This window comes from Cyprinus carpio, chromosome B18, assembly GCF_018340385.1.
Source record: "Cyprinus carpio isolate SPL01 chromosome B18, ASM1834038v1, whole genome shotgun sequence".
Classification (NCBI taxonomy): Eukaryota; Metazoa; Chordata; class Actinopteri; order Cypriniformes; family Cyprinidae; genus Cyprinus; species Cyprinus carpio.
Window position 1 is genome coordinate 26173456 of NC_056614.1, and position 27244 is coordinate 26200699.

The 27244-nt window shown below is 40.9% G+C and overlaps 3 protein-coding genes and 1 pseudogene across 3 annotated transcripts in view; 2 read left to right on the forward strand and 2 right to left on the reverse strand.

The window, feature by feature from the left end:
- LOC109109177 (tRNA-uridine aminocarboxypropyltransferase 1) overlaps window positions 1-3698 on the forward strand; it is a 3910-nt gene extending 212 nt beyond the window's left edge. Inside the window, exons 1-4 of the mRNA XM_019122309.2 lie at window positions 1-29; window positions 975-1118; window positions 2780-2984; window positions 3227-3698. The exon at window positions 1-29 is cut by the window's left edge and continues 212 nt beyond it. Coding sequence (XP_018977854.1) covers window positions 1-29; window positions 975-1118; window positions 2780-2984; window positions 3227-3453 — 605 coding nt within the window. The 3' untranslated portion in view covers window positions 3454-3698. The remainder of the gene's footprint in view (window positions 30-974; window positions 1119-2779; window positions 2985-3226) is intronic.
- Window positions 3699-7939: 4241 nt separating this feature from the next.
- LOC122140372 (NAD(P) transhydrogenase, mitochondrial) lies at window positions 7940-9503 on the reverse strand. Its single transcript, XM_042743727.1, has 2 exons — window positions 9244-9503; window positions 7940-8142 (listed from the first exon to the last, which is right to left on the reverse strand). Exons 1-2 carry the CDS (start codon window positions 9377-9379, stop codon window positions 8021-8023), a joined length of 258 nt encoding a protein of 85 aa, XP_042599661.1. The 5' UTR covers window positions 9380-9503; the 3' UTR covers window positions 7940-8020.
- Window positions 9504-14496: 4993 nt separating this feature from the next.
- LOC122140361 (normal mucosa of esophagus-specific gene 1 protein-like) lies at window positions 14497-15754 on the forward strand. Its single transcript, XM_042743634.1, has 6 exons — window positions 14497-14641; window positions 14789-14855; window positions 14940-15028; window positions 15251-15263; window positions 15306-15311; window positions 15568-15754. Exons 2-6 carry the CDS (start codon window positions 14814-14816, stop codon window positions 15634-15636), a joined length of 219 nt encoding a protein of 72 aa, XP_042599568.1. The 5' UTR covers window positions 14497-14641; window positions 14789-14813; the 3' UTR covers window positions 15637-15754.
- A 3062-nt stretch (window positions 15755-18816) lies between these two features.
- Window positions 18817-26287, reverse strand: LOC109066853 (annotated as a pseudogene).
- Between the last annotated feature and the right edge of the window lie 957 nt (window positions 26288-27244).

The following is a 27244-nucleotide window of genomic DNA, read 5'->3' on the forward strand; positions in this document are numbered from 1 at the left end:
TGGAGACGCGGGACGTTCCGACCGTCGAGGTGCGTGAAAACATCGCGTTACACAGCGACGCGATGCGACGCGAACAAAATCATCATTCATTCTTCATTTATGATCCTGGAGCACAAAACCAGTCATAAGGGATTTACATCATCTGAAGCTGAATAAATAATCTCTCCATTGATGTGTGGTTTGTTAGGAGGACAATATTTGTCTGAGATACAACTATTTGAAAATCTGGAATCTGAGGGAGCAAAAAAAATCTAAATATTGAGAAAATCATCTTTAAAGTTGTTCAAATGAAGTTCTTAGAAATGCATATTACTAATCAAAAATTAAGTTTTGATATATTTATGGTAGGAAACTTACTAAATATCTTCATGGAACATGATCTTTACTTAATATCCTAATGATTTTTGGCATAAAAGAGAAATGTATAATTGTGACCCATACAATGTATTGTTGTCTATTGCTACAAATATACCTGTGCTACTGATGACTGCTTCTGTGCTGCAGGGACACAGATGATGTATTAGATTAGAACTGAGTGCATCTGACATTAAATAAGGTGGATAAGAAGCAGAAACTTTACTGGTTCTCTGAGTTGAATTGAAATGTGCACAAATAGAGCTGTTATGAGTTTCATTTGTGGACCAACCCAGTTTCCACAGTTCAGTTTTAAGAATGGTGGTTTTGGATTTACGAGTGAAATACATTCTATGGTGAGCATTACTGGAAGAGATGTTCTACAACACGACTTGCTCCATAAATCCAAAACCACTTCTCTAAAAACCCACTGGAAATTCCTGAGCGGAACTCACGCTCGCAAATACTCATTCTTCTCATAGTTTAAGAAGATCAAAGTAATTTGAGAGCAAGGTTTTCAGTTCATGTTCGCCACACGCTGTTATCGAATGAATAAACATCTCCTTTTATGACCCTTTGGAAGAGTTGTGTTTGTTAAAGCTCATGTCTGCTGTGTTCAGCTGCCGGTGAAGATCGACATCATCAAGCACCCCAACGAGACGGACGGGAAGAGCACGGCGGTGCAGGCCAAGCTGCTGGCGCCGCGGGACGTCACCATCTACACCTACCCCTGCATCCCTGAGCTGGACCAGAGCACAGAAAACGTGAGCCATACGGCTGTCAAATACAAATTAGAATTTTGAATATTCATCGAATTTAAAAACGCTGCATTCGAATGTTAGGTGTGCGTCAGGAAACTTTATCAGTGACGCACAAGATGAGATGACGATGTAAGTGATATTGCATTATAGTGTTTTTGTTAGTCTGTTCAGTTGAATGCACTGGATGCGGCGCTGCTGCGTTGTTCATTCAAAATATTGAGGAAAAAGAGAAGATCTCATAATTGAACAAAACCAACATTTAAATCTCGTAATCGAACAAAACCGACAAACATTTAAATCTCGTAATCGAACAAAACCGACAAACATTTAAATCTCGTAATCGAACAAAACCGACAAACATTTAAATCTCGTAATCGAACAAAACCGACAAACATTTAAATCTCGTAATCGAACAAAACCAACATTTAAATCTCGTAATCGAACAAAACCAACATTTAAATCTCGTAATCGAACAAAACTAATCAACATTTAAATCTCGTAATCGAACAAAACCAACATTTAAATCTCGTAATCGAACAAAACTAACCAACATTTAAATCTCGTAATCGAACAAAACCAACATTTAAATCTCGTAATCGAACAAAACCAACATTTAAATCTCGTAATCGAAAACCAACATTTAAAACATTTAAATCTCGTAATCGAACAAAACTAACCAACATTTAAATCTCGTGACCGAACAAAACCGGCAAACATTTAAATCTCGTAATTGAACAAAACCGACAAACATTTAAATCTCGTAATTGAACAAAACTAACCAACATTTAAATCTCGTAATCGAACAAAACCAACATTTAAATCTCGTAATCGAACAAAACCAACATTTAAATCTCGTAATCGTACAAAACTAACCAACATTTAAATCTCGTAACCGAACAAAACCGGCAAACATTTAAATCTCGTAATTGAACAAAACCGACAAACATTTAAATCTCGTAATTGAACAAAACTGACAACTGTAATCGACAAAAGACAAACATTTAAATCTCGTAATCGAACAAAACTAACCAACATTTAAATCTCGTAATCGAACAAAACTAACCAACATTTAAATCTCGTAATCGAACAAAATTAACCAACATTTAAATCTCAAAACTGAAACCAACTGAAGTCGTTCACACAGAAGGCATATTTATGTTATTTTCTAGAGGGACATCTATCACTGTTTCACTCGCGTCTCGCTCAAGAGCCGCATGTTTAGAAAGCCATGTACAATTAATATAAGTTCATCTTTTAAAAAACTATAGTCTCGAGACTTTAAGGTGGTTTTTCTCCATGCCACTGCATCTCATGTTTTTAAATGAAGAAAGTTCTCTTTGTGATTGGTTTTTGGTCCTTTGTATTAAACTATACATACATACATGACGCTGTTTTGTTTCTAATTGTTAAGCAACTTAATTAATTATATATGGTTTATAAACATTATTTTAAACATTATGCACTTTTTTTCACAGATGTCATGTTATTGTATCGCTTTGAAGAAATGTGCTTTAGTGATATCTTGCTCTTGTGGTTTATCCCCCTAACTGAAATTATGCCTTTTAAATTTGAATATAATTAGAATATTGATAATATTTAAGTACAAAAATTATTTTAGTGTTTCAGCCATTTTGACATCTTAACACGCGCTGTTCATCCCGCAGATCGTGCTGGTGTTTCCCGGTCCAGACGCCATGACGGTGGAGGAGCTGTGGGAGCATTTCTCTGCCGACGGGAAGCCGAGAGTGAAGAGGTTAAAGGTGAGCGACGCAGATCCCGAGACGCACAGCTGTCCGATCCAGAGAGTGGTGTTCATCGACAGCACCTGGAACCAGACCACCAGAATCATCACAGACGAGCGTCTTCAAGGTGCTGCAGACTCTCTCATCTCTGTGTGTTTCTTTAACTCAAGCGTCCAGATGTTATATTGGATAATCCAACTAGAAACAATCCAAATTCACATAAAACATGACGGTATTAAGTCTTCACTTGTTTATTTGATTGTCTTGTTTGGTTGCTTGGGCTTTTTTGCAGCGTTTCACCCGTTTGAATTGAGTTTTTGGCAATTTCTTCTGCTTATCTCAGACTGAACGGATGTTATTCCTCCACAGCTTTACCGAACGTGGAGCTGAAGAGCAGAAGAACCTGTTTCTGGCGGCGTCAGAAAGGCAGTCCGGACACATACCTGGCCACAATAGAGGCCGTCTACTACTTTCTGAAGGACCTGCACAGCCACTATTTCTCTGAGTACACGGGAGAATACGACAACCTGCTGTTCTTCTTCTCATTCCTGCATAAACTGATCAACAAAGCCAAACAGGCTGCTGGGAAAGTGTGACGAGAGCGTCAGAACCTCAGTCACGTGTGTTTTATTTGAAAGCTGGATGCAGTCTGTCACAGAGAGATTTAAATACTTTTATTTACAAGTCAGAGGTGCAAGCATTCACTGATTGGCTTCTTGTTTTAAGGCACTTTAATGTGCTTCATCACGATCACCTGTGTGCGCACACACACACACACACACTCGTGCGATTAATTCTGGAAAACATGCATTGATGCAACGACGCAGGAAGACTGACTGCATGACTGACTCGAGATAGCTCTCGATGGCGCCGCAAACGGCTGCTTCAGTGCTTGGCTCTCCAGTGTTTGTACTGTTTTTGTTCGTTTTTCCTGTTTTTTGGTTTAACAAACACGATCAGTTTTCACCAGGGAAGAACTGCTGAACATTCGGCAGAACACACCACAAGATCTTTTACCGGATTTCAATTATTCAGACGTTTTACTGAACGTTGTTGTCGGCGGAGCAAGCGGCGCTGATCAAACGCTTCAGGACGCCGCAAACGGGGGAAGCGAGCTGGTGCGCTCGTTAGACTCAGGAAGCGCGGATTTCGAACGCCGTTGCCTAGCATCCATCTGGCAAATCTCCGCTCTCTACCCAACAAAACGGACGAAATCCTTCTGCTCTCTCGGACAAATATGGATTTCTCACACTCTGCTGCTCTGTAGTTTCACGGAAACCTGGCTCAATGACGCCATACCGGACAGTGCGCTCCATCTGCCGGGCTTTCAGCTGTTCAGAGCGGATCGCGACGCAGAATCAACGGGGAAACCGCACGGCTGCGGGACATGCTTTTACATCAATGAACGGTGGTGTACAGATGTAACTTTGTTAAAGAAGATGTGCTGCTCAGATCTCGAAACACTCTTCATTAACTGCAAGCCGTTCTATTCGCCGCGGGAGTTTCACTCGTTCATTCTGGTGAGTGTTTATATCCCTCCGCAAGCGCACGTAAGTCTGGCTTTACAGAAACTCGCTGACCAGATTACAGAGACAGAAACACAACACCCGGACTCTGTTTTAATCATTCTTGGGGACTTTAATAAAGCCAATCTCTCCCGTGAACTGCCAAAATACAGACAGCATGTTACATGTCCCACCAGAGACAGTAATATATTGGATCACTGTTACACCACAATAAAGGATGCATATCACTCTGTTCCACGAGCAGCTTTGGGACTGTCTGATCACTGTCTGGTTCATCTTATACCAACCTACAGGCAGAAACTTAAATCTGCTAAACCTGTAGTAAAGACTGTAAAGAGATGGACCAACGAAACAGAGCAGGATTTACAAGCCTGTTTTGACCTCACTGATTGGAGTGTTTTTTGAAGCTGCTACCACCAATCTGGACGAACTCACAGAGACCGTAACATCATATATTAGTTTTTGTGAGGATATATGCATTCCCTACCAGGACTTATTTAACATTCAACAATGATAAGCCACTGAACAAAGAGATTAGAGCGGCTAAAAAGACCTACCAAAGAGGATGCCTACAGAAATGGGGACAGAGTCTTGTACAATCAGGCCAGGAACACACTGAACAAAGAGATTAGAGCGGCTAAAAAGACCTACGCTAAAAAGTTAGAAGACCAGTTTACTTCCAACGACTCAACTTCAGTGTGGAGAGGACTGAGAGCCATCACTAACTACAAGACACCATCCTCCTGCACTGAGGCTAATCAACAACTTGCTAACGACCTGAATGAGTTTTTATTGTAGATTTGAAACCCCCAACACCCATTCTGACCATCTCTATACACAACCGTTCAACACCTCCTGCAATCCCCCTCTCCACACCTCCTGCTCTTCAAATCTGTGAAGATGATATGCGCCAGGTCTTCAGGAAGAACAAAAGAAGAAAAGCACCAGGCCCAGATGGCGTTACACCAGCCTGTTTGAAAACCTGTGCTGACCAGCTGGCCCCCATCTTTTCACAGATCTTCAACAGATCTCTGGAGTTGTGTGAAGTGCCTTCCTGCTTCAAACGCTCCACCATCATCCCCATTCCAAAGAAACCCAAGATTACAGGACTTAACGACTACAGACCTGTGGCTCTAACATCTGTCGTCATGAAGTCGTTTGAAAAACTGGTTCTGGCTTATCTGAAGGACATCACTGGACCCTTACTGGACCCCCTGCAGTTTGCTTACCGAGCAAACAGGTCTGTGGATGATGCAATCAACATGGGATTGCACTTCATCCTGCAACATCTGGACAAAACAGGGACTTATGTGAGGATCCTGTTTGTGGACTTCAGTTCGGCTTTCAACACCATCATCCCAACAGTCCTCCAGACCAAATTGACCCAGCTCTCTGTTCCTAGTTCTATCTGTCAGTGGATCACCAGCTTTCTGACAGATAGGCAACAGCTAGTGAGACTGGGGAAATTCATGTCCAACAGCTGCTCCACCAACACTGGTGCCCCTCAGGGATGTGTTCTCTCCCCCCTGCTCTTCTCGCTGTACACCAACGACTGCACCTCAAAAGACCCCTTTGTCAAGCTCCTGAAGTTTGCAGACGACACCCACACTCATCGGTCTCATCCAGGACGGTGACGAGTCTGCTTACAGACAAGAGGTTGAGCAGCTGGCTGTCTGGTGCAGTCTTAACAACCTGGAGCTGAACACGCTCAAAACAGTGGAGATGATCGTGGACTTCAGAAGAAACCCCCCTGCACTCTCCCACCTCACCATCATGAACAGCACTGTGGCTGCAGTGGAGTCATTCAGATTCCTGGGAACCACCATCTCTCAGGACCTGAAGTGGGACAATCACATTGACTCCATTGTAAAAAAGGCCCAACAAAGGCTATACTTCCTTCGCCAGCTGAGGAAGTTTAACCTGCCACAGGAGCTGCTGAAACAGTTCTACTCAGCCGTCATTGAGTCTGTCCTGTGCACTTCAATAACTGTGTGGTTTGGTTCAGCTACAAAATCAGACATCAGAAGACTACAGAGAACGGTTCGGACTGCTGAAAGGATTATTTGTACTCCCCTGCCCACCCTTCAAGAACTGTATACATTCAGAGTGAGGAAAAGGGCTCAGAAAATCACTCTGGATCCCTCACACCCAAGTTACCCCATCTTTGAACTCTTGCCATCTGGCCGGCGCTTCAGAGCCGCAAATACCAGGACAGTCAGGCACAAGAACAGTTTCTTCCCCCAGGCAATCTACCTCATGAACAGTTAAATGTTCCCCACTTATACAATAAAAATGGGCAATATCCTTATATTTATTTGTTACCCCTTCATCCTAGTACATCCCTGCATCTTACTCAATCCAATTCCATTATCATTTATAGCACAAGTGTTTATACACTTATTGATCTGCAAAGGGTTTTTATTGACTGTATTTTTTTGACTGTGTGTTGTTGTCTTTTGTGTACTGGAAGCTTATGTCACTAAAACAAATTCCAAATATCCTCAAACACTGAATCCCAAATTTTCATATCCGATTCTTATTATTATTCTGATTCTGAAGGAGTCTACTAGAATGCAGTTATATGAGCCTAGAATTCAAGATATAGAGGACAAAAAAAAAATTACCCTCTTATATTTATATCATTGATATAATTTAGCAATATCACACCAGCAGAACTGTATATCAATATCTGCATGATTGCAAATGTGATACTGATTTATTCAACAGTTCAATAAACAAGAAGTTCATATTGTTACATTTTAGACACAATATTGTCTGGTTTTCTCACTATCACAAAAGAAAATTGTTCCAGTCAAGGACAAACAGTTTCTGATCGACACATTGCGCTGATTTGTCACTGAATGAACGTTTTGGAACAAACTGAGTGAGTGAATGATTCAGTGACTCATTTATAAAGACACTTGCTTCACTGCTGAATGAATCGGTTGAATGCATGATTCAATGACTCACTCATTAAAGGACAATTCACCCAAAAATGAAAATTCTGTCATTGATTACTCACTCTCATTTCGTTTTAAACCCATAAGACCTTTGTTCATCTTCAGAACACAAATTAAGATATTTCTGATGGAATCTGAGAGCTCTCTGACCCTCCATAGACAGCAATGTAATTAACACGATCAACGTCCAGAAACCAAGCAAGAAGATCAGTAAAATAATCCACGTGACATCAGCGGTTCAACCGTAATTGTACGAAGCTACAAGAATAGTTTTTGTACGCAAAAAAAACAAAAAAAAAAAAAACTAACAACTTTATTCAACAATTCGTCTCCTCTGCGTCACCCTATAGCACTATTTTAGAGAGTATCCACTGAACGTAAATGCCGTATGCTGTTGAATAAAGTCATTATTTTGTTTTCTACTGCTGGATCATTTAATTTCATTTTGAGAGCATCATTTCATATTTCAAAATTAATTAAAAAACATTTATTATCATTATTATTACAATGTTGAATACAATTTTTTGTAATGTCTATTAAATGCTTTTCTCGTTTTAACACAATAATGGCTTCAAATGATCTTCTGGAGGGTGATTTCTCAACAAAATTGATGTGCGATTAATTTGCGACTGGCACATCATGTAATTAACTGACAGCTCTGATAATTACAGTAATCCTCACACCTGTTTGGACCCCCAGACGTCCAGCACGGGCATCCCGGCGATGATGGGGTCGGGGTCCTCCTGCGCGGCTGAGTTGAAGGTGTCGTTGGCCCCGATCACGAGCGCCAGGTCTGTTTCTGCACAAACACAGCGAGAACAATCAGAAGGTCTATTAGCCGCTCTCATGCGATGGGATCGAGTTTCTCCGCTCTACATGCTTATCTGCGGCAGCTAAACAGAAACACGTGCTGCCCTCCGACTCTGACCGCACAGACGCCGGTCGCTGGGATACGTTGCATGTCTAGGCACAATTACATAATCAAAGTGAATTATTATAAAGATCAGAGTCCACATGTGTCCCGACCGCTGCCAAATGAATTTATAGCCATCTGTGGATCATCGGCTCATCCGTCTGACAGATAAGACGCATTTCACACTGAACCTCAAATCACTCGCTTTATATTTAAAGGAAAATGGACTTTGCGTGTGCTATTTAACACATATACCCTACCACTCGAAACTTTGAGGTCATTTCTTTTTTCATTTCTCTTATATTCCTCAAGGGTGCATTAAAATTGATCAAAAGTGAGAGTAAAGACATTTATAGTGTTACAAAAGATTTCTATTTCAGATAAATGCTGTTCTTTTGAACTTTCTATTCATCTGTGAATCCTGAAAAATAAAGTGCATCACAGTTTCCACAAAAATATTGTGCAGCACAACTGTTTTCAACATTGATAATAATCAGAAATATTTCTTGAGCAGCAAATCATCATATTAGAATGATTTCTGAAGATCATGTGACACTGAAGACTGGAGTAATGATGCTGAAAATACAGCTGCGCATCACAGAAATAAATTACAGTTTAACACATATTCACATAGAAAACAGATTTTTGTAATTATAATAATATTTCACAATTTTTACTGTATTTTTAATCAAATAAATGCAGCCCTGATTTGAAAGAGACTTCTTTTAAATGTTTTAACGGTAGTGTAGACAGATACTAAAGATTCAGGGTTGATGTGATGGTTGGGTTGGTTATTTAAATATGTAACAAATTTAATGCATAGCACTTAATTAAGACTTCTGATTCCTGTAAATAAAATAAAAGGGGGAAATAAAGATGAGAAAAACAAGACTGAAGTAGCAATGTGTGTCTCTGAAGTTTTAACAATAAAAGCTATATAATTGTGTCGCTGCGAATGCACGTGAGCTGTTTGCTGTTGAACCTGACCTGGGAAATCTTCACTGATCTCGTCCATCTCTAGAAGGACGTCATACAGGACGCCAGCTTGGGCTAGAAGCACACTGAGCTGTCCAGGCATGCGGCCAGCCCCCGGGTGAATCCCAAACCTGAGAGACAGACGCATGATAATCCTTATTTTATCAGGTTTACATCAGAATGAAGCTTTTCAACATCAGAACACATGGGAGTTTATCCTTCATGCTGTAAATTCACCATCTGCTTCTAAATACTCTGAGAATGTTTTACACTTTCCCTCTTTATTTACAGAACGGCTGGATTTTTACCAGTGTTTTTTTATTAGACACAGATGTGTTTTGTCTTCTTTTTAACAGAATTACGCTGCTGACCTGCCAAGTGCTCAAGACATTATAACTCTGGACGTGAAGTGTGAGAATCAGGCATGCTGTTATTTCTGGAGCTTATTACACTGCAAAAAAAAAAAAGGGGGGGGCTTATCTTAGTTGGTACTTTTCTTTTGATTCCAGTCAAAATATCTACAAATTCTTAAATTAAGGTGCATGCACTAGATAAGTAAAATGACATAATATGTGACCCTGGATCACAAAACCACTCATAAGGGTCAATTTTTGTAAATTGAGATTTATATAAATAATATGTTAGGATAGGACAATATTTGTCTGAGATACAACTATTTGAAAATCTGGAATCTGAGGGAGCAAAAAAATCTAAATATTGAGAAAATCATCTTTAAGTTTTGATATATTTACAGTAGGAAATTTACTAAATATCTTCATGGAACATGATCTTTACTTAATATCCTAATGATTTTTTACATAAAAGAGAAATGTATAATTGTGACCCATACAATGTATTGTTGTCTATAGCTACAAATATACCTGTGCTACTGATGACTGCTTCTGTGCTATTTCAGACAGAAAACAAGATTATTTTGCTTACCCTGTTTGCTTGTTTTAAGCAAAAAGTCACTTAATTTGAAACCTTAAAAAATTTTCCTGAAAACAAGACAATAATTTGCACTTGTCTGGAAAATCCTTCTTGATTTGTTAATTTTTAGATGTCTGGCCTGGAAACAAGACAAAAGACAAAATAAATATGATCAGTCTGAAAAACAGTGACTGTAAAATATGTATTTGCATCTTCACCATGTCAGCGATGGGATACTGAGCCTTGGCCGTACACAGACCCCAGCCTGCGCAGAAACACACACACACACACACACACACACACAGATTCATGTGGGTTATTAATCTTGTGTGTTTTCTGAGAATCTGAGGCGCTGTGAGGTCAGCGAGGAATCCCCCAAACTCCACGTCTCCAGATCCACATTTGCTTCAGGTTTGCTGCTAATATCATGGAGAGTTGTGTCATGGGCCGAGTGTGTGTGTGTGTGTGTGTGTGTGTGTGTGTGTGTGCCGACTCTCAGGGAAATCCGTTTGATTGCATTCAGATTGCAGAGTTTCCTGAACTCCAGATGTCTCCCTGCAGGACGATCGCGTGTGGAGACGAGACACGCACACATGTGTGACCCGTGTTTCAGGATTCTCTCGGGGTCCTCTCGGGCAGAATTCTCAACTTTGATTTGATTTGAGACTAAAGTAGACATATCATGAATTAAAACAATTAAAGACTTGATGAAACTGCTTAGAGGAACAAACCATTGCATCATTTTAATCATGTGATTCACATCAGTAATAATTAGTTTGTCGTGACACCGAAATGTTATAAATCAAAGCCAAAACAGATTTCATAATGCTCAATATCAGCACAAATCCAATGACTATATCTGTATATCCAGACTTAGCTGTATACATATACTCACAAAGAAATATGTCCTAATAGCAAATCTCATCTGGTTGATGTTTATATAAAGTCCAGCTCTGAACTGTGACTGTGAGACATTAAGATATTATGATGTGGATTAAGACAAAAACTACACCAATTAAACTGACGGACTCATTTGTGGTTGATTGTGTCTGTGGAGCTTAATGCTTCGTCTGGTGTTTCTGCAGGTGTGTCTGGAAGACAGCAGGAAAGCAGATGTGTGTGTGTGTGTGTGTGAAAGATTACACTTGAGAAATATAAAAAGAAAGATTTCTCACACACACATCCTTTGACAAACACTGACCTCTTGTGTTCAAACGTCTGAGAAACAGCTTCATAAGTTTAGTGACAATATCAGATACACAGCAGAAGATCATTTTAGCTCATCCTTCAGTTCAGATGAAGACTAGAAACCATTTCATCAGTAATGCACTTAAACTGAACAGAGATCATACACCTCCATGATTCATGAGCAGAAATGAGACGCTCCAAATGTCTGAGCTGTACATCTGTCAGAATCATAGTTTTGTTCAAGTTATTTCTTCTTTTAATTCTATGATTTTGTCTTTGAATAACCAGGATTCAGATGGAAAACCTGGATATAACAGGAAGACAAGGATGTTTTGATGGTGGCTGCCACTAATAGAGCAGAGGTGCTGATGTGTGTCTGCAGGATCTGGCTGCTAAAACTGAGCTCTTCTCTGGAGCTGATCTAGAAACCCGTGTAAAGAGGTAAAGCACACACTCCCCCCACAGCATCCATTCGTTTACTTCTGTTCTGCTGAGCTGGACACTTCTGTGTGTCTCTTCTGGATCTGCGTGAGGACGGACTCGAGGTTTCCTGCGTCAGGCAGAAGTATTTTCTGAAGGTGCTTCAGAGTTTGAGTCCTGAACAGCTTCAGCAACACTTTCACCCAAGTCTCTAGAGTTAGTGACTTAGTGACATGACATACAGCCGAGTATTCTGCATTTAACCCATCCAAAGTGCACACACACAGCAGTGAACACACACACACCGTGAACACACACCCGGAGCAGTGGGCATCATTTATGCTGCGGCGCCCGGGGAGCAGTTGGGGTTCGGTGCCTTGCTCAAGGACACCTCAGTCGTGGTATTGCTGACCCGAGACTCAAACCCACAACCTTAGGGTTAGGAGTCAAACTAGTCAGTTAATTTGTGTGCAAATGTCTTGTTTTACACACTCTTCAATCTGCAAATAAAAGGTGAAGCACAAAAATATCAGTCGTGTTAATATTAAAGGATATGCAGTGAGAAAACCGTACTGTTCATTTCCCTAAATTAATGAAATATACACTGTTATACTTATCACCATGTATACACACACTCCATAAAGCCCTTATTTTACAAATAATAATGCAGTCAGGAGATGCTGTGATGCAATGCTTTCCACATTTTTAAACATTTAAAATGCATGAAAATAAATATTTTTCTATTTTTTTATCCCTCTTGAAATGACCCGTACACTAAATAATAACCCTCATACTTACAGAACAATAGCAGTCTATTTATTTAGTGATCCAAGCTGAAGTCAGTATGTATATTAATGACAATATGGGACACATATAATGTGGCGGCAGGTGCTGCGCGCGGCCGGTACATGTACAGTCAGACAAAACCACGTGCACAGTTATCAGAGGCGCGAGTGCGTGTACAGTCGTAGAAACAAGACACGGTGCGGCGCGCGCGTCTGTGGAGTGCGCGTTATTAGAAACAATGTGCTCAGTAATTAAAGAGGCAGGGCGGTGTTTCTGTTACTCTGTTTGTGACATCCTTTACAGGAAACACCGCCGGAAGTCTGCTCACAGTGCTTGGTCACGTGTCGCACCAGAACCGGTTTCGGAACCGAAACTTAGAAATTGCTCACGGTTCCGGTTTTTTTTTTTTTTTTTTTTTCAAAAAACAGGTTCTCAACTCTAGTAAAGATCTGTTCTCTGTAAAGTTACTGAGGAACAACTTGCTATATACAAACATTTAAAATTAACTGGACATACTCTGAAATGTATTCAAAAGTATTTAATGATAATAAAATTGCACTACAAACGGCTTTGCTTATTGTAATACATAACTTTATAACCTCAGATGGAAACCTTAAAATGATTCAGCATTAGTATAGTGTTGAAATAATAATAATAAAAAGGCCACAATGTCCTCTTTACGGTTTTAAACATTGTGTAATCTCACAGAAATTGACTATATAGAGACAAGTGCTAAAAACATATCCCCTATAGAGGACTGATCGATCATTTTTACGTCTCAGAGTTAATATTAGAAATATTTAAATGTTTTCAGCAAACCAGATCGCAGGTAAATGCTGATTAATAGCTGATTAAATTACCCCAGTCACCAATACTGACGAAATAAAATGGAAAGATAGCGAGTGTAATCATTGGGTTAGTGAACAGAACCGTGAAATACCTGAGTAAAGCTGAAAACTGAAGGTTTTGTCATCGGTTACATCGCACTGGAGCGAAGCTGGCCGCTCGATAAACCGTGAAGAACCTCCTCAGACCAACCGTCAAAATCTGAAACTCGCGCCTTTTTGAAATTCGCGCTTTTCTAAAGTTGTTGCTATAGAAAGGTCGATTTGTTGCCAAAAGTCGCTAAATGATGTTGTGATGTCATTGCACGCTGACTTGCACTGCAACAAATCCCAGCAAAAATATATTTTATATATGTTAATTTATATTTGTTCGTAAAATTATATAAATACATAATATAGTAATATTAAAATATAAATAAAGCTGTATTTGTAAACACAACATTGAATTATTGAACATTTACACATTTATCACTTAACAATTATACTTTTAAGCTGTGTATCAGGAGTTAGTTAGTATGCTACAAGAAGAGAAAGAAGAGTCTGTAATAATAGTGCATAATCTACTATGTTAATAAAAAATAAAAAAAAACGCATATGAAAACTCGGCACTCAGTGTGCAAGGACCTAAACCCGCGTACTCCCAAATTTTTCCCAGATGGGATTAAACTGGTTACGTTTTACTGTATGATGCATTTTCAGAATAATACAGCATCATGATTCACAAACAGTCCCACTGTAAGCTAAATTCGTTTGAAGGACAACAACATGGGGTTTAAAACTTCTGGCTTTGCGTCATCACGTCATCACGTCAGCTGTCACTTTATTTTGGCCTGAGGCCCCTAAATAGAAACATTGTTATGATTCGTGAAGACCTTCACGACGCAGCATCAGTGAAAGTCATTGTTAGACGCGCCGCTACGATCAAACGATCAAGCTTGGATATTCATATATATATATATATATATATATAAAATGCACTTGTTACTTCTAGTGTGTATGTACTGTGCACAGACCTAGTCACTATAAGAATGTATAGAGTTTGAGTCCAGAAGAGGGCGCTAAGAGCACAGATGCGCTCATAGTTTCAGTTTGAAGGTGAAGCGCGTGATGGTGATGTGTGTGTGTGTGTGTGTGTGTGTGTGTGTGTGTGTGTGTGTGTACGTGCCAATAAACGCGTCTCCTTTGTGATATAAGTGCGACACAGGCAGAATGATGCTGAATCTACAGCGCAACTTCAGCAGGTCTGTTCTCTCTCATCCTCATCATCATCCTCATCCTCATCATCCTCATCCTCATCATCCTCATCACGACTCTTTTACTCATGTCTGATGTTTGACTCTCAAACTGTGTCTCATTCTAAATGGAATCCTTTTGAATTTATTTTTTAGGAAACTTCCTTGTAGCAGGTGAAAGATGTATGGAGGATTTCTACAAATGCTCAAGAAGAGGAAGGAGGTGAGGAAGACTTCTCATCATCATCAGCATCATCATCATCATCATACCTCTGTTTAATGTATTTTTTACTTTTGATTTTCCCAGCTGATTCCTCTGATTGGGTTTGTTGGATGTGCTGCACTTGGAGCAGCAACCGCTTCGATTTACTTCTTACTGACCAAACCGGATGTCATGTGAGGGACTTAGCTTTATTACGGGTTTAATAATAAGATTTTAGTTATTCATGGGGTTAATAATAAGCAGTCTCCTTCCTGTATTATTCTGAAGTGAGTTTTACTAGTTATTGTTGAGAAATTTAAAGTTTTAAATTAACACACATAATGAAACTGTCTGAGGAAGTATTTCATGTATATTACAAAAAGCCGTGCATTGATAAAATCTCTTGATTATTATAGTTTAAACAACACCAGAAGATAAACACTGAGATGGATGCAAAATGAAAAAACAACTCAGAAGGTGAGAAGCGCTCTTCCATTCATATACAGATGGGTTATGATGATAGTGTAACCAGCAGTCAAATATCTATTTAATCCATTGTTTTAGAACTGCATTACATGTAGATCGTAAACAAAAGAATAGAGTTCAGATACGTGACCTTTGAGACCCGTGGAGATGCTCTGTGAATTCCATGATGACTTCAAACATTTCAAGTATGTTAAAGCTCAGATAAACTCTAGAGGAACATTAACAGGTTGTTTGTGTCTCCGTTCAGCTCATAACCATTAACCAGCAGTGGAAACCAGTGGAGGAGCTGGAGCTGGTGAAGAAACTGACCAAGTGATCTCCTCTGATCTGAACTCTGTGTTTACATGCACTGGATTGTACTTTAAACATGTACTGTGCCTTTAACTGTGTGTACTGGTTATAAACTTAAATAAATGTATGATATGAATTAAAAATGAATCCGTCTTTCCTTCATGCAGTCTTGTTCATTTGCAGATGAATTAATCTCACGTGGTTTCAGATCAGCCATTGATCAGTCTCGTCTCATTTCCTTCTGCCAGAACAACAACAACAAGAGAATAAATCAAACCTGCTGACAGTTCAGCGAGTCTTTATTTGTAATATAATTGAAGAGGAAGTGCTGCTGAGGTCTCCAAAGGACTCGGCGCTTCCTGCTTCCGTCTTCCTGTTTGACAAAACAATCGTTGATCATTGACCCGAAGAAGCCGCTTTCATTGAGGGCACAGATCTTCACACAGAGAGGCTGATGAGTGTGTGTGTGTGAGTGTGTGTGTGTGTGTTGAACACAGCCAGTATTGTGTTAGAAACACAAACACACCCTCATGAAATCTACTGCATCATGAACATTCCCATCAGCCCACATTCTCCAGCCACATGTGTAAGGCTGTTTATTACTGGTTAGGACTTGTCTGTCATGTCCTGTGTGTGTGTGTGTGTGTGTGTGTGTACGTGACTCAGTGTGGTTGAGCTGATGTCGCCCATCATGTGATCAGGAAGTGTTTGGAAAAAAGCTCTGAACCAACAAGCAGAAGTAAACAACTGAGGACTGACAGCTAACGACTAACCGTCACGCGTCCGTAACTGTAGCATGGAGATGAACGTACAAGAAAAAGAGTTTTATCTGCTGTATTTCATCAGCCTTCAGCTTTGTAGCTAGTTTTTAAAAACTAGTCACATTTTAAATCTGATTTTAATGATTAGTAATGAGTAGCACCTTGGGCCATCTGAGATTAGGATCAGATTTGGAGAAATGTAGCATTTTATCACTGCAGTGAATGGGTGCCGTCAGAATGAGAGTCCAAACAGCTGATAAAAACATCACAATAATCCACAAGTAATCCACAGCACTCCAGTCCATCAGTTAACATCTGGAGAAGACAAAAGATGAAACACATCCAGCATTAAGATGTTTTTAACTAAAATACATAGAGTCTATACTCCATAATAACACTTCCTCCAGTGAAGAAGTGTTCTGGTGTGAATCAGGAGAGAAATCTGCACAGATCAAGCAGCGTTTAAACAGCTCTAAAACAAATATGTGTCTGGATTCTGATGTGAGAGACAACAGCAGATGCACTCTTTCACTGGAGGAAGTGTTATTATGGATTATAGACTCTATGTATTTGAGTTAAAAAACATCTTAATGCTGGATGTGTTTCATCTTTTGTCTTCTCCAGATGTTCACTGATGGACTGGAGTGCTGTGGATTATTGTGATGTTTTTATCAGCTGTTTGGACTCTCATTCCTGACGGCACCCACTCACTGCAGAGCATACATTGCTGAGACACTGATGCAATGCTACATTTCTACAAACCTGATGAAGAAACAAACTCATCCTAATCTTTGATGACCTGAGGGTGAGGATATTTAAATTTTTGATGACTTTTCTTTTAATTTTAATCTTCAGTCTGATTCCACTCTAAGAGTAAAATCTCATCCGGCTCTTTCTTTGTGTCCTTGAGTGAAACGCACAGAACTAAACTCAAACTGTAAGTCACTGTCCATACAGATCATCACCTAGCAACAGCAGCATTCACACATCTGTTGCTAAGAGACGGCAGCACACCTCACCGTGATGTCATCAAATCACAATACAACCGATGAAAACATCTTTAAAGAGCAAACAGGACACACACACATAAGACTCTTCATCATTTGTTCATTTCTAATTTTGTCCAAACTTTCACCAATAAAGAAAAATAAAGAGAAAATGATGCCGAAACATGAACCCAGACAAAACACAAATGAAAGCCAAATACAGGCATTTAAAATGTATTTATTTCAAGTTATTTCAAGCGCTTTAGCAGTCAGTTTACATCGATCATCCCTCAGACACACAGACCCACATAAAACAAATACTGCAAACATAAAGAAACGACAGAACGAACCTTCACTCTGATGCAAACCACTGACATTGTGTTTTCCAAAATCAAAAAACAGAAAAACAAAAAAACAAAAAACATAAAAATAATAAAAAGGCATAACAGCCAAATACTGACGACAATCACTGACAGTTAACAATAATCATATTCAATCTGCATCTTAAAGCAAGAACAAATCAAATAAAAAGATAAAAAGAGACATTTCGTGTCATTTTGTTCTGAGTTTGTGAATCGATCATGTTGGCACACATTGATTATAAATGTCTGAAATGCGCAAAACTGCAGTGAGACGTGAGGTGAAACTACAGTCTGTCCCGTCAAACTAGGATTGTCCGTTACTAAATGAGGGATTCTGCAAACGTGCATTATTTATTGTTTTGAGGACACACACGTTTGGCTGATTTCAGAGCAGTCAGATCATATTTTCAGGTCATATTTCACAAGATATATCAAATAAAGCCTGCTTTTTGCACGCTGGCATATTTTCATGCAAACTTAAACACCTTCCCACTTTAATGTGAAAAATGAAATATTAATTTGTTAAGTATTTCTGCATCATGTATGTGTTGCACTGCCTTTTATTCATGCAGATTTTAAAAAATTACAGTTACGAGAATCAAAAACCCTTCGGACGTAAATCCAAACACATTACATTATTGAAAAATTAACCAAATACTGTCAAGCTGCAAAAAAAAACAAAAAGCAGTAGGCTTCATTCAGCTCAAGCAAAACAAGTAACTGTCTGTTTTTCTTCTAATGTTGTCACTGTAATGCAACCCAGACATGTTTTCATGAGATTCACGCAAAAACACACAAGACACACAAACACAAGCGTCCCTCCATCTGTCGTCGTCCCTCAGTGACAGACGGCTCTCAAAACAAACGCAATCATCAAACGGGTCCGGTCCTCCTGTGTGCACGTTAGTATTAAAGTTTTATCAAAATGAGGTCAATATTCATTATAGAAAAAGCTGCTAGACAATCATTAAAACCCTGCTGGGTCCCCCGTCTCTCTCTCTCGTCCTCTGTGCGTGTATGCATGTCAGTGTGAGTGTGTCATTTTGTGTGTGTCTGTGTCAGTGTGTGTGTGAGAGACAGCGAGAGACAGGACAGTGTTCAGGCACTGTGTGTGAGGCAGTGTGTGCAGGACTGTGGCGCCCCCCTGTCTGTGCGTCTGCAGCTGCACTGTGCAGTGTGTCACGCCGTGTGACGTCGTCAGCAGCCGCCGCCGCGTTTGACTGCACTTCCTCCCAGTTACCCCAAAATCCCCGGCACTAAACACACAGCAGAGGCAGATGCAAAACATTAGTCCAAATTCATGATGGTAACTGATCTCAGTATAATGTTATACAACCTGACGTTACGCACAGAAACTATACGTATATCCAGTGTTGGGGAAAGTTATGTTTAAAATAATGCATTAAAATAATGCAATACACCATAAAAAAGTAGCTAATTGCATTACTTAGTTACTTTTTATGGAAAGTAATGCATTGCTACTTTTGCATTACTGTGTCACCTGAGCTGTTTTTTTATAACAAAAAAACTCAAAAAGTGGTATTTTTGGCAACTGTAAAAGGCCTGTCACACCAAAAGTGAAATGAATAAGTCTCAGGCTGGAGGAAACACCTCTGCACTTACTCCCAAATCCTCTTAACAAAGACAGGAGAGCTGTCAGTCAAGAAATTGGACTTTTTTAGTGTCATGATTCTGCCATTATTGTTTTGCGATCAGTGACTCACCGAGCTGCAGGTGAACGATGGCTGCGGTTTTATCGGCTGTCAGCGCCCAGAGCTTCAGCTCCTCCACACACTCCACATGCTGCAGCTTCAGCAGATCAGCTCTGATTCCAGACATGTCCACGTGACGCGGAACACCTGCAACACACAGACACTCCATCACTGTTCCGGACTGACATTACACTCCGAGAGATAGACAGACTGATGGACGGATGGACAGAGACAGACAGATGGACAGACAGACTGAGAGATGGACAGATAGAAAGATGGAGAGACAGACTGAGAGATGGACAGACAGAAAGACGGACAGAGAGACAGACAGACTGACAGAGATGGACAGACAGACGGAAAGACAGAAAGACAGATGGACAGACGGATGAATAGACAGACTGAGAGATGGACAGACAGACAGATGGAGAGACGGACAGACAGACTGAGAAACGGACAGACAGACAGACGGAAACAGATGGACAGACAGATGGACAGACGGATGAACAGACAGACAAATGGACAGACAGACGAACAGACAGATGGAGAGACGGACAGACAAACTGAGAGACAGACAGTCAGACAGACTGAGAGATGGACAGACTGAGAGACAGTAAGACAGACAGATGGAGAGATGGACAGACAAACTGAGAGACAGACAAACAGACTGAGAGACAGACAGACAGACAGATGGAGAGATGGACAGACAAACTGAGAGACAGACAAACAGACTGAGAGAACAGACAGACAGACTGAGAGACAGACAGACTGAGAGACAGACAGACAGACTGAGAGACAGACAGACTGAGAGACAAACAGACTGAGAGAAAGTAAGACAGACAGATGGAGAGATGGACAGACAAACTGAGAGGACAGACAAACAGACTGAGAGACAGACAGACAGACTGAGAGACAGACAGACTGAGAGACAGACAGACAGACTGAGAGACAAACAGACTGAGAGACAGGACAGAGACTGGAGAGACAGACAGAAATGAGACAGACAGACAGACAGAGAGACGGACAGACAAACTGAGAGACGGACAGACAGACAGGACAGCCTGAGAGACGACAGACAAACTGACAGACCAGAAGACAGACAGACAGACGGAGAGACAGACAGACAGATAGACTGAGAGATGGACAGACAAACTGAGTGACAGACAGACAGATGGAGAGACGGAAAAACAGACTGAGAGACGGACAGACAGACAGAGACAGACAGACTGAGAGACGGACAGACAGACAGACAGACAGACAGACAGATGGCGGACGGACAGACAGATGGAGAGACGGAAATACAGACTGAGAGACGGACAGACAGACAGAGACAGACAGACTGAGAGACGGACAGACAGACAGACAGACAGACAGACAGATGGCGAGACGGACAGACAGACTGAGAGACAGACGGACAGAAAAACTGAGAGAACGGACAGACAGACTGAGAGACAGACAGACAGATAAACTGAGAGATGGACAGACAGACTGAGGGTCAGACAGACAAACAGATGGAGAGACAGACTGAGAGACAGACAGACAGATGGAGAGACGGACAGACAAACTGAGAGACAGACAGTCAGACAGACAGACAGACAGACAGACAGACTGAGAGACAGACAGACAGACAGAGAGACAGACAGACAGACTGAGAGACAGACAGACAAACTGAGAGACGGACAGACAGATGAAGAGACGGACAGACAGACTGAGAGTCAGACAGACAGACTGAGAGACAGACAGACAGACAGACAGACAGACAGACAGACAGACAGATGGAGAGACGGACAGACAAACTGAGAGACACACAGACAGACTGAGCGACAGACAGACAGGTGTCTCACCCTCCAGCAGAATGATGCCGGTATCTCTGATGATCTGGAATGTGCTGAACAGCACCAGTATGGAGAACAGGTATGTACAGATGGGATCAGCCAGCTTATACTCCGGCTGACACACACACACGCAACGCGTTATTATCATCATACACTCAGTTCAGACATGTGACACAGACAGAATGAGCTCAGCAGGTCGTACCTTAAACCTGACGATGTACGCAGCGATGAGCACACCGACGCTCTGAACCAGATCACCCAGAGCATGGATGAAGGCCGCTCGCACCGCCAGACTGCCGTGACCCCGCTGACCCTGACCCTGCCCCGGTGACCCGTGAGAGTGGGTGTGGCCATGTGAATGAAGATGACCGGACTGATTGAGGAGGAACCCCATCCTACACACACACACACACACACACATTCATGGAACACAGCAGCGACTCATCCTGAGGAGTGAACGATAAGCAGCTCCTGCGGACTTTAAACACAAACTAAAGCACTTTATGAGCCATAACCATAAAGCCACACGAATTAAACATAGCAGAGCATCAGATGAGCAGGTGATATATCCATCAGGACACTTCAGAACCATCCTAGACCAGTTCTGCTGGGTTCTTCAGTGATTTATCACAGTTCTAGACTGATCAAAAGTAACTTTCATGGTGCTATACATTAGTCCATATCTATTCATCTTATTCTATCATTTATGGGAGGCTGTGTTTGGATGATAACTTGCAAAGATGCTGTTGTGTCTAAACAGTAAACATGTAGATTTGTTCACAGGTGCTTTTCCAACCTTGCATGCACTTTCATGACCCTAAATTAGAAACATTCACAAAATAAATGGTTTAACTTTTTAATTTTCAAGCAATTGTAGGTCAAACTGACTACAACACAACAGGATTTTAAGTTTGAGTTTTATTAGACAAAATGAAAGCAGCACCTTTTCAAACTTTTAAAAAGTTTATTTTCAGTGAATAAAAGAGGATGCCGTTCACCTGAATAAAAGATAATTAACCATGTTTTTGCACTGAAGAGACTTGATTATTCTGAATAGTGATAGCAAAGTTTGGAAAGAGACTGAAAAAGTAGCTGCACGTCAACAAATCCTAATCAATCTTAACAAGTAAGTAATTACTGGACATTTCTGGCACAAAAAGAACCTTGTATATCACACTCTTCATTCTTTTCCCCCCACTTTCATTTGGTCAGGCTTCTTTAGATACTTTTACAAGCGTAAACTAAGTCAACCATAAAGAGAAATCCAAGCTCATTACACTGATTGAGTCAATAAGCAAGCTTGTTTCTGCCGCGGGATATAAAAAATTAAAAAGGTAAACATGACTTTTTATCACACAACTTAGGCTTTTTCTGAGTTTATATCTCATAACTCATGTTTTTTTGCAATTCTGATGAAAAAAGTCAGAATTGTAATATAAAAAGTCACAATTACCTATTTTGTGGCAGAAACAAAAAGATCAGAGAGACGTAAACTCAAAAGAGTCACAGTTACTTTGTGTATTTCTTTATTCCATTAGTGGTGTTTCCAGAGTGTATGTGACTATCCATATGTAGTGTACAAATGTGTGTGTGTGTGAGTGTACCTACTTAACCATATTTTGGGGACAAATTTGTACCAAAAAGTGAGCTAAACTTGAGACAAAATTTCCAAAAACCTCCCTTTAGGGACCGTCCTAATTTGTAAAAGTGACATAAAAATAAAGTAAACAAAGTTTTTTTGAAATTGTAGAAATGCAGAAAGTTTCCTGTAAGGTGTAGGGTGATAGAATATACAGTTTGTACAGTATAAAAACCATTACGCCTATGGGATGAACCCATTTAGAAGTAAACATGAGTGTGTGTATGTGTGTTTTGTGTGAGTGAGTGAGTGTGTGTGTGAGTGAGTGTGTGTGTGAGTGTGTATGTGTGTGTGTGTGTGTGTGTGAGTGTGTGTATGTGTGTGTGTGTGTGTGTGAGTGTGTGTGTGTGTGTGTGTGTGTGAGTGTGTGTGTGAGTGAGTGTGTGTGTGAGTGTGTGTGTATGTGTGTGTGTGTGTGTGTGTGTGTGTGAGTTTGTGTGTGACGTGTGTGTGTGTGTGTGTGTGTGTGTGTGAGTGTGTGGTGTGTGTGTGTGTGTGTGTGAGTGTGTGTGTGTGTGTGTGTGATTGAGTGTGTGTGTGAGTCTGTGTGTGTGTGTGTGTGTGAGTGTGTGAGTGTGTGTGTGTGTGTGTGTGTGTGTGTGTGTGTGTGTGAGTGTGTGTGTGAGTGTGTGTGTGTGTGTGTGAGTGTGTGTGTGTGTGATTGAGTGTGTGTGTGAGTGTGTGTGTGTGTGTGTGTGTGCACGTGCGTGTGAGTGTGAGTGCATGTGAGTGTGTGTGTCGTGAGTCGAGTGTGTGTGTGTGTGTGATTGAGTGTGTGTGTGTGTGTGCACGTGCGTGTGAGTGTGTGTGAGTCGTGAGTGCGTGTGTGTGTGTGTGATTGAGTGTGTGTGTGTGATTGAGTGTGTGTGTGCGTGAGTGTATGTGTGAGTCTGAGTGTGTGTGTGCATGTGCGAGTGTGTGTGAGTCTGTGAGTGTGTGTGTGTGTGTGAGTCAGAGTGTGTGTGTGCACGTGTGAGTGTGTGTGTGTGATTGTGCGTGTGTGTATGTGAGTGAGTCTGAGTGTGTGTGTGTGTGTGTGTGTGTGTGTGTGCGAGTGTGTGTGTGTGTGAGTCTGGAGTGTGTGTGTGTGTGTGTGTGTGTGTGTGCGTGAGTGTGTGTGTGTGTGTACGTGTGTGTGTACGTGTGAGTGTGTGTGTTTGTGTGTGTGTGAGTCTGTGTGTGTGTGTGTTTGTGTGTGAGAGTGTGTGTGTGTGTGTGATTGAGTGTGTGTGTGAGTCTGTGTGTGTGATTGAGTGTGTGTGTGCGTGAAGTGTGTGTGTACGTGTGTGTGTGTGTGTGGGACTCACAGCAGGTTGACAGCGACGCCCACCGCGGCTGTGATCAGCATCACGTCTCCGTCGATGTTGAAGTCCTGATGGACGGTCCTCAGCACAGCTTCGTTCAGCAGCACACCGGTCAGGATGTAGATCAGCAGCACACATGATGAGCCGGCGGACAGAACCTCTGGAGACACACAGAGACACAGTGAGACGTCACACACGCCACAGAGACGCAGCGCAGCGGGACGAGACGCTTACCGAGCCGATGCAGGCCGAAGGTGAATCTGTAGGTGGGAGGTTTGGCCGAGAGCCAGAGAGCCAGCAGCGACACCACGATCCCGATGAGGTCGGTCAGCATGTGCAGCGCGTCCGTCATGATGGCCAGACTGTTGGCCACGTATCCCCCTGAAAGACAGAGCGCACCAGTGTTGGCCCGTAACTAGTTACCAGTTACATACAGCATATTCCTTTGTGCAGTAACTAGTAGTGATAACTAATAAGATTTCAGTAATAATATTACAGTTACCATCCATAAAACAGCTTGTTACTAAGTTACTTTTGATGCTTTAACGCCTACTGACTTAAAGTCCAACAATCCAATAAAAATAAAAATAGGTGGATGGAAACATAGCTCTAGCTACGCCTCCATAACAGATTTGTGCAAAACTTAGCAATATTTTATAAATGTCAATAAAAAGTATATAACAAAATGATGGTATTTCCATTAAACAATGTTATGTGACTAAAATGTAATTTTTTCTTCTTGCGATAAGTCATGGAGATGGATTTCTGTGGGATTTTGACGGATTTTGGCTACGACCACGTACGAGGTGTTTCTTGGAGGTTACAGTACATTGAAGAATGATCACATAACCATACAAACACACATTTTGCCATATATAGAGTTTTTGTGAAATAAGAAATAGAAGGAAGACTTGTCAGGTCGTCCACCTATTAACTTCAAAACATCAAATTGCACTTTACATTAAAAACTTTTTTGCGATATACTGGTGTTTTTGCAAAACTGTCGTATTTTCAATTCTAGCGTACGCGTACAAAAGAAGCTATACTTGGGGCTTTAAATATACGTTTTCCTCTCGCGATAAGTCATGGTGACAGATTTCTGTGGTATTTTGACGGACTTTGTCTAGTGCCACTCCAAAAAACCACCTCATGTGAGCGTAAAAACTTTTTTGCAATATATGGTCATTTTTGCGAAACTGATGCATTTCCTTTATTTGTATTATCAATTTGCGCAATCTGAAGGGTTATGGAAACTAGAGACACAACCGAACGACTGCCGTGCCGCCGCTCACCTATCAGCTCGCCCACCATGAACAGGAAGTAGAGCAGCGCGGCGACGCCCAGCTTTCTCATCACCCTCCTGCGCTTGTCGCGCTCTCTGTTCCTGCGGCATCCGTCGCAGGGGTCCGGTGTCGCGCCGGGGCTCCCCAGACTGGACGAGGAGCCCAGCAGAGAGTCATCGTCGTCCGCCAGCAGTGTGCTGACCGCTGCGCCGTTGCGTGAAGCCACAGGAATCTCGTCCGCTTCCCCGGACACCACCACCTTCAGCTGGCTGAACCTGGGCGTCTCATCGTCCTCCAGATCCTCGGAGAAGTCGAAGGCCGCCGTGTCGCTCAGGTGCCAGCTGTCCACCGGCCGGCGGAACACTGACCTCACGCGACCCATCAGCCCCGAGCCAGACATCTGTGAGGAGCTCTAGTGACCCTACAGCATCAACACCCCAGGTTACCTGAAACACAGCGCACACACCTGGCGAGGTCACGTGACACAGCTCCACGCGACGGATGGTCGCTAGTCGCGCTGATGCGGATCCGGACGCTCTGTCAGTGGCGCTAGCGGCTAGCGGTCAGTCCGTTCCGTTCACACGGAAGACTCACCGGAACCACGCACTCCGGTTTATAAACAAACGAGCACCAACCTCCCGAGGCTCTGCCGTTCGCTGGTTCCGTCCATCGCGGTGTATGTTCAGGCGGATCTCGGAGTGTGTGTGAGTCTGAGAGAGAGAGGGAGTGTGTTTAACGTTAGCGTGTCCACTCTGCGCTCGTCCCAAATCTGCTGCACTTCCGCCTGACGGACACCGGAGCGCGCGCACGTCAGAACATCACGTTCATGTTCAAAATTAACATATAACTATAGTTTATAAATATAAAAATGTATTATAACAATAATAATAAAAAATATAATAACTATTATATCATCATATTATATTATTGTTACGACTTTTTCGGCATATCAGCAACTCTTGCACATCTTCAAATATATTAAAGTACCTTTTTCATATTTTATTCTTTATTTCTTTATTATGGATCTTGCTGTTGTAAAAGCATTTATATTATATTTAATTCAAAGTAAAATTCTAAAAATACTTTTTATTAATTGAAATGGTAAAAATATTAACTGAAAACGTATAAATGTATACATAAAACGTAAAATATTAAGAAAAACTTATGTAACAAAATATTAACAAAAACTATAATAGTATCTCAATGATACTAAAATAACACTGCTGGAAGCTTCATTTAACAAGAAAAAGGCGTTCTTATATTATATTATATTGTTACATCTGCATATTGTAAGAACTCTTGCACATATGAAAATATGATTATGTACTTTTTATATTTTATTATTTATTTATTAAGTATCTAGCTGTTGTTTTAGCATAAATCCACTTCAATCAAACTTAAAAATAAAAATAACAAAAACACTAAAAAATAACAGAAATAGAATGTTAACTGGAAGAAAATATAAAAAACTGAAACGTATTTTATTTCATCTAGTTTCCGAGGAATCATATTAATGAAATCTAATTCATGTCAAAAAGGAACAAAATTTTAACTTTAAAGAAATTTAAACACTTTAACTAAAATTAACCTGAAAGCAGCAAATATACAAATAAAATCGAATTTAAAATATTAACAAAAAACTTTAATAGTATCTCAATGATACTAAAATAACTGCTGGAAGCTTCATTTAACAAGAAAAAAAAATCGTAGTGTTGTATGTACAGTCCAATCAGAGGCGACGCTCGGCGGCACGT